This window comes from Buceros rhinoceros, unplaced genomic scaffold, assembly GCF_000710305.1.
Source record: "Buceros rhinoceros silvestris isolate BGI_N320 unplaced genomic scaffold, ASM71030v1 scaffold15969, whole genome shotgun sequence".
Taxonomy (NCBI): domain Eukaryota; kingdom Metazoa; phylum Chordata; class Aves; order Bucerotiformes; family Bucerotidae; genus Buceros; species Buceros rhinoceros.
Genome location: NW_010431042.1, coordinates 17,688 through 25,039, shown reverse-complemented (window position 1 = coordinate 25,039; position 7,352 = coordinate 17,688). Strand labels below are relative to the sequence as shown.

The following is a 7,352-nucleotide window of genomic DNA, read 5'->3' as shown; positions in this document are numbered from 1 at the left end:
TGGTTGCACTTGAATGCTTGATGCCTTGACAGGCTTATGTGAAAAGATAACGCATGTCCTTGTGCTGACAACTTTCAGGTTCTGTTCCTGTGACAAGCCTTTCTCTTAACTGATCACTTTGTTTACAATGTGATTACAAATTAGTCACTTTTTTTTTTAAGAATTCAGTTTTGCCTGTATGACTTTTTCTCAGCTGTCTCTGTGACCTGGTTTTACTCTCTGTGAGTGTAAAATGTAGCAGAGTCTCTAGAAGTAGTTCTAGAACTCTGCTATGAGGTTTCTGGCTGGCTGGGTGAACGTAGGACTCTGTCTAAACTTGATAGGTATTTTAAAACTTGGGATTATTTCTAAGGTTTTATAAATAAAAAAGTCAGGAAGTATGGGTGATATTAACACTGCCAAAACTGTGGGGGTTTTACGGAGGTGCTGACTGTTGAGGTAGATGCTGTGTGGAGCGTTCCTATGGCATATAATGCTGCACAAACAGCCTTGCCTGTCGCTGGGGGGCTGTTTTTCCAAGTGGTCAGGAAAAGAGAAGAATGGAGTTGGTCGCTTGCAAGGCAGCGCTGTTGATGTCTGATAGCTACTGCTGAACTAATCAGAGTTCAGTGAGGGTTCATACCCAGATTCAGAAGTAGTCTTGATCAGATGCTCGGTGGGAAGTGAAACTTTGCCCAGTTGGTTGCTTGTTCTACCCAGCATTCTTGAGCAATGTTCTTCCTGCTTTTGACGTTTTCCTGCCAAAGAAATGATTGGCACTAGATGCCAGTGTCCAGTGTTATGTCTGAATCAAACTGCATGTTCTCAGCATTGTGGCCAACTTTGTAATTTAGAAACCACTTGAAAACTGTATCCTGAAGTAATAATATCTTTAAGATGCCTGGGATATATAAAGGGAGATTTTTCATAGTCGTTTAATATTTTAGAATTGTAATTACATTTGAAAAGATGAAAATTTCTGGTTTGAAATGTTGTTTTTTCTGTTTCCTTGTGTAGCTATGTAGGAAACCTCTCCAGAGATGTGACTGAAGTTCTTATACTTCAGTTGTTCAGCCAGATTGGACCATGCAAAAGCTGTAAAATGATAACAGAGGTAAGGCCTTCCACATCCAGGGGGGTGGCAAATGTATTGTTACTTAGGATAAAATCGTGCAGAACAAATGGCGCTGGGGGCTGCTTTTGGCGTTCCTGGTAGCAGGGTTTTCTAGGTTGATGGTGTTTGGCTTTGGGGATAGCTTTTTGCAGAGGGACCTGTTGCCGTGTACAGTCCTGTACTTTTGCCTGCAGCCCTGACGTACCTTTTACCAGCTGATGACGAGATTCCACTTCTTCTAGAAGATTGTCACTGCCTCTTTTCAGAACCATGTTGTTCTGATGATCAGAAACCTTATTGTTTCAACTGTTATTCATGGCTGTTTTGCACATTTTTCACTTTGTTTGAACGTGAGCCTCAGTAATTCTTTTGTCTCTCAAACGCTGCTTTGCTATGGATGAAAAGTAAAAAATCCTTCAAAATAAGTATTGCTCTTCCTGACCCTCTTCTGCGCCGGTGTGAATAGCTCTTTTCAGCACCTGCCTGATCTTAAATTTTTCTTGAAGTGACAAAATTTCTGTACTATTCCTGATGAGGTCTTTTGTACAAAGCGTTGGTAAGTATTAACGCTTTCTTCTCTCCCCTGAAAATACTCTGATCTCTTTAGCGTTGGTAACCGTTTCTGTGATCTTGCTGACACATCCTAGACATTCTCCTGCTCCCTAATATTTGTCCTTCTTCTGCATTTATAACTGATAAACTTTGAGCAGGCAGCGATTAATGGAAGGTTTTGCTAGGTTTAATCTTTGGTTCTTCAGCTCTGGTTTTCTATATGCTCTCCCTGCTTTTTACTACTTGTTCTTTGTGCTAACTTGTAGTTACAGATCTCCTGAGTAGAGCCACATTATGGTTTTTGGTCAAGATTATTAATGAAAGTATTAGAAGACAAGTCTTATGACCAGACTTCTTTAGGAACACCACCTCCTCTGAGGTCGTCTTTTCCTTTCAATGTGACTCGCTGCTTTTTGGGGTTTTAGCTGCTTATTATCCACCTGATGCTTGTTTAATCACTCTCATCTGTCTTAACTAATAATTTCCCATGTGGCACTTTATTAAAAATTTATAGTGAAGATAAGATCTCTGCCACCTCTTCTATAAGTTTATTGGAGAAAGATAGCTAAATAGAAGGAGAACAGAGCACAGTTACTAATTTTTCTCTGAAGAAACAGTTCTTTTCATCACGTGCTCTTCGGAAATAAAGTACTGCTGCTCAAACGTCAGCCGACTGAGAGGTATTAGCATCAGTTTGATTTCTTGGGAACCAGACAAGAAATTCCAGCACTCATTTTACCTTGATTTAAGCGCTGTGGTTTTAGGATTTTACGTAACGATAGAAATAACAAGTGAGACGTCTTTATGGAATAAGTAGGTAAACAGAAAGCTACTTGCAGCTATATTCAGTCGTTCGGAGGTGAATGCACTGGGCTGACCTTAGCACCTGTCACCAAGCAGTCAGCAAGTGCAGGTTGGAGTCTAGACTGGAACAGGCCTGCAGCTACAGTGCTTCTGACTGTCAGAGTACCTGTCCATCCTTCTGCTCAGCGTGCTGCAGACCTTCCACAGGCACCCAGCTACAGTTCAGGGGTTGTTATAACCACTATGCATCGATAGTTTACAAATGTAAAACATGTTTACAAATGTGTAGTGATTCCTCCTCCCTGCTTTAGCCATTATCAGCTGTTTTCTCACTCTCTCATTTGTAGAATATGCAAGATGAACATGTCAAGTGTTTATGCTGGGAGTATACGTGGTAGGGTGATTAGCATTTACACGTATCTTGACCACTTTAAAGATCTGGGCATCTGCTTGTCCAGACAAGTTCTTAGTGCTAAAGACACCCTCCCCACAACCTAAAAGTACAATTGCACTTCAGGTGAAGCATAAACTGCCCCAAATCTGCTAAAGCCTTAAATGGTTTCCCAAGTCTTGTTTTCATTGCAGCAGGAAGGTCGTACGTGAAGAGAGGTGAGTTCTTACTGTTTGTTTTGAGGCATCAGTGGTGAAAGTGCTTTTAGCACATCACGTTGTGTCTTAAGCTCTTTTTTTTTATGATCTCAAGTATGTTTTCTCTCATCCCTTCATCTTGCATCAGTTAGGGACACCTAGTACTGACAGCGTTCAGAAGAATGACTTCAGACTGCTTGATTGTGTCAGGTATATGAAGGCCTTGTGATCAGTTCAGCTGTTAGGTCGTCACAGCTTCCCTTGAGGTGTAGACAGAACTGTGTTTGGAGATGTACCGTCCAGTTTCCCAGGGCAGGACTGGACTTTCTTTGTCCATCTAAGCATGTCTGAATGTTCAGAAGTTACGTAGTAGAACTGGTGAAGGCCTACTCTTACGTGTTAGAGCTGCGCTCTGCTGGGCACTGGGGAAGGTTGAGGTGCAGGTTCTTCCCTGTCTGTGCAAGAATAATTTGTTTAATTCAATAATAGCGTTTATCATCTTTTGTTAATGTCGGTACTTTGATGTAAGGCTCTAGTTTTTGTACTCATTACATGTTTTAGGCAGATGAAATGCAGTGTTAAAGCTGACATTCTAATCATCATTTCCACTTGATGAACTTTTCTGAAAACTTCCATGTTCTCTGCACTTAATGCTTTGGTACATCTCACACTTCAGTGAGCTTTGTCAGTATTTTTAGAGGTGATGCAATAAGCCATGCTACGAACACAGGTTATATCCCGGATTGAACAGAGTAACAATCAATTGTGTAAACAATCAAACTATCTCAAGGCCTTTTAAAGGGCTATTTCCCGGTTGTTGGGCACTCGGATTTTCGCTTGGAACTAAGAATATGCAACTCCTAGCTTCCTGTCTGCTAGTGATTTTGGGGCAAATAAAAGGAAAGACTTCTTAAGTAGGAGGAGAGAGAAAACTGGTGGAAGTGTATCTGGGGAACAAACCTTTCAAGCTTGGAGTACATGCGTGAGGCAGAAGACCATTTTTGTTCTTCTCTCTATTACTTTCCCTTTTTTCCTCCCATCCAGTCTGCAGATCACTTTTCTGGTAGATGAATTATTTTTAGTTTAGTAAACTTAGAAGTACCGGGTCCTCATACGAAGAAAACTAGGCCTCTAGGAAGTCCATCTCAATCCTTGCGTTTAAGTGTAATGTCAAAGGCTATTTCATAAATCTAATGCAAATCATTCTTAAAGTTTCTAGCTATAAGTAATATATTTTCCTGGATTTTCTTCTCAGCAACCCGATAGCAGAAGGGTCAACTCTTCTGTTGGATTTTCTGTTTTGCAGCATACAAGCAATGACCCTTATTGCTTTGTGGAATTTTATGAACACAGAGATGCAGCTGCTGCATTAGCTGCTATGAATGGGAGAAAAATTTTGGGAAAGGTAAGTTGCTTATATTGTAATCTTAGATTTAAGGAATATAGGTTTGTGTAATGATAAAACTCTGAGGCATTAATTCGGTTGATATTTACCAAAGTTAAATATTGTTAGAATAATATTTTTAAAATATGGATTTCAAACAGCAAGTCTTGTTTCATAAATGTATGGTTTGTGATGTTCTAATTATGACAGTGTTTTATATCGAATGATGGTTTGTAAACATGGACAGTTGTAACCCACCCTTGAATGTACTTATGAAGACGTGAGAGTGTTGTGAATTCATACTAAATCTTATACTTATTTTCAGGAGGTCAAAGTAAACTGGGCAACAACACCAAGTAGCCAGAAAAAAGATACATCCAGTAAGTAAAGTAATGCTGCAGTATCACTTCTACGCAAATACTTCACAACATGGGAATGATTTGTCATAAACACACTTACATGTAACTTTTCTCCTTCCTGTTTTGTGTTTAATAGAATTTTGCAAACTAATTCTTCTGTTTCTGCTTTACAACTGGGGAAACTGGAGTGGACAGATTAAATTGCTGCTGCTCATCAAATGGAATCCTGGGTGTTCCTGGTTCCCAGTGCTGTGTGTAGAGCGTCGCTTTCTCAGGAGTTGGAATTTTAGATAGCAGTTAAATATTTGATTAGTAAATTATTTATTTTCAGATCACTTCCACGTGTTCGTTGGGGATTTAAGTCCAGAAATAACAACAGAAGACATCAAGTCAGCATTTGCTCCTTTTGGTAAAATATCGTAAGTATCATGATAAACATTTCTGATATCAGTTAGAAAATAAGACAGTGAAAATTGCTTTGAGTTGAAATGTTGCTTCTTTTTAGATGATTTTTCTGATGTTGATTTCCTCATTTGGGGTGGACGGTAAAGAGGGGTTATTGCTTCATCTCAGTATCTATCATGATTGTAAATACAGTATTGAAATTGTGCTCCAGTTCTGCTGAAAGCAATGTGCTTTGAACCTAATTTATATGCTAATGTCCTCTAACTTTTTATTAAAATTTAATTACTGTTCCTAAGTTGTGGCTCTTTGGTGTTCAGAATGTGTACAGAGCAGTGACTTGACAGCTGGTTGTATGTTGCATCCTCACTGTGTTTTGTGTGCGTTCATAGCGCGTTCTGTAGGCAGCGTAGAGAACCGGGCAATTGGAATGTAACTGTGGGCAGCAGCTGGGGACGTAACTGTGAACGCTCTAAAAAAGCGAATGCTTATGGGAGTGAAATCTGCCCGTTCTGATACGGGGGGCGAGCCAAGATTGGCATATTTAACTGAAGGAACGGTGGATTTATGACACGTGCCCGTTTCTGCCAGTTAAGAAAATGTGTCTCTAAACTTCTCGCAGATAACTCGGGTGATAGGAAATCACCTGGTGTTTTAATTGACCACGTTTAACATTACAAGAATCCTTGCGAGTGCTAAACTGTGTCTGTCCCCAAGAGTACTGCCACAAAGTCCGTTAATGTTCTGTTAGTTTATAAAAACCTTTCCAAGTTGCCCGTGAATGTTTTTGTACTACTTTGCAGGAATATATTTCTAAGAACAAAATTCTTATTTTTCTCTTGTTCTGTACGCATATTTTTAAATGAATCATAAATCTTATTTCTTACTTCTGCTATCTTGTTTACTTTGCTTTTTGTCTCTTAATGTGGTAAGTAGTACTGTTTTAAAAATCGATTTAAAGAGAATAATTCAGGTTTCTGTTTCTCAATCTATATTTATACCTGAGACCTGCAGTTTTTCTAAAGTCCAAGTCACAATTAAAAGTAATAGCATTCTGGTTATTTTGCAGAATTGCTCATAAGAATGGACAGGATCTTGAAGGCTAACTGCAAGGAACTGTGCACACTGGAACTCAGTTGTAGATTTTTTCTCATTTCTATTTATTCTTATTATACATTATTTATATATACATATTTTAGTATTTACATTTTAACATTCTATATTCAGTGCAGTTCTATATTTCCAATCATTTTAACTTACTCACTAAAATTTCTGTGTAAATTTGTTGTTTTCGTACTGGTGTGCTTAGCATTGTTGTTAGTTTTATTCTCCTTTCTTAAATTTCTGAAAATGTCAATTTTTCAAAATTTACAGCTACCCAAACTCCAAAATGATGGTAGAGAATTGACCAAGAAAAATAAAGAAATCTGTTAACAGGCCATGTATGCCTTTTAATTCCTATTTTTTCCTCTTTTTCGATTTTTTTAATATTTCATATATTTTGTATCACTAGGCAGCGAACATTTAACTATTTAGAAAATGCATGGTAAATTAGATAGAATTGTTACAGTAATTGATAGAACAGTAAACCTTAGAGGACCCTAGCCAATAGAATATTAGAAAAGAAAACGTTGTCTCTCTTATACTTCAAATTTGAACATTCTTGTTTTAGCCAGCATAGGCTATGTGGATAGGTTGCATGTTTATTACATGTTATTTTTTTTGTCCTACTGCTTTTTTCTAACAGGTAAAGAAGCAATAGGGAGAGATCAGGATTGACTGTAGTTTTAGGGCTAACTGAATTTATAAGAAAAAAATTATGCTCACAATACAGTGTGTGTGGTTCCTTTTAGTTTTTATTTTGCAGGTGATTAATATTACCCTCATATAGCTGTGCTTCTCTTCACAGGGATGCACGGGTAGTTAAAGATATGGCAACTGGAAAGTCAAAAGGCTATGGTTTTGTATCTTTTTATAACAAACTGGTGAGTAGTCTCAATGGAGATGTGAAATAATTGCCTGTTTTCCACTTCTGGTTTGGCCTCTGCCAGGGGAAATACATTTGTGCAAATGGGACAAATTTACCTTAGTCAAACTCCCATTATTTACGGTGAAGGGCTGAAATGATTCAGTTGACAGTGACGCAGTGAGGACATGGTGAAAGGGGACT

At 38.4% G+C, this 7,352-nt stretch overlaps 1 protein-coding gene across 1 annotated transcript in view; it reads left to right on the top strand.

The window, feature by feature from the left end:
• The first annotated feature begins 1,002 nt into the window (after window positions 1-1,002).
• TIAL1 (TIA1 cytotoxic granule-associated RNA binding protein-like 1) overlaps window positions 1,003-7,352 on the top strand; it is a 12,322-nt gene continuing 5,972 nt past the window's right edge. The window contains exons 1-5 of the mRNA XM_010143279.1: window positions 1,003-1,093; window positions 4,293-4,442; window positions 4,747-4,801; window positions 5,112-5,199; window positions 7,092-7,167. Coding sequence (XP_010141581.1) covers window positions 1,082-1,093; window positions 4,293-4,442; window positions 4,747-4,801; window positions 5,112-5,199; window positions 7,092-7,167 — 381 coding nt within the window. The 5' untranslated portion in view covers window positions 1,003-1,081. The remainder of the gene's footprint in view (window positions 1,094-4,292; window positions 4,443-4,746; window positions 4,802-5,111; window positions 5,200-7,091; window positions 7,168-7,352) is intronic.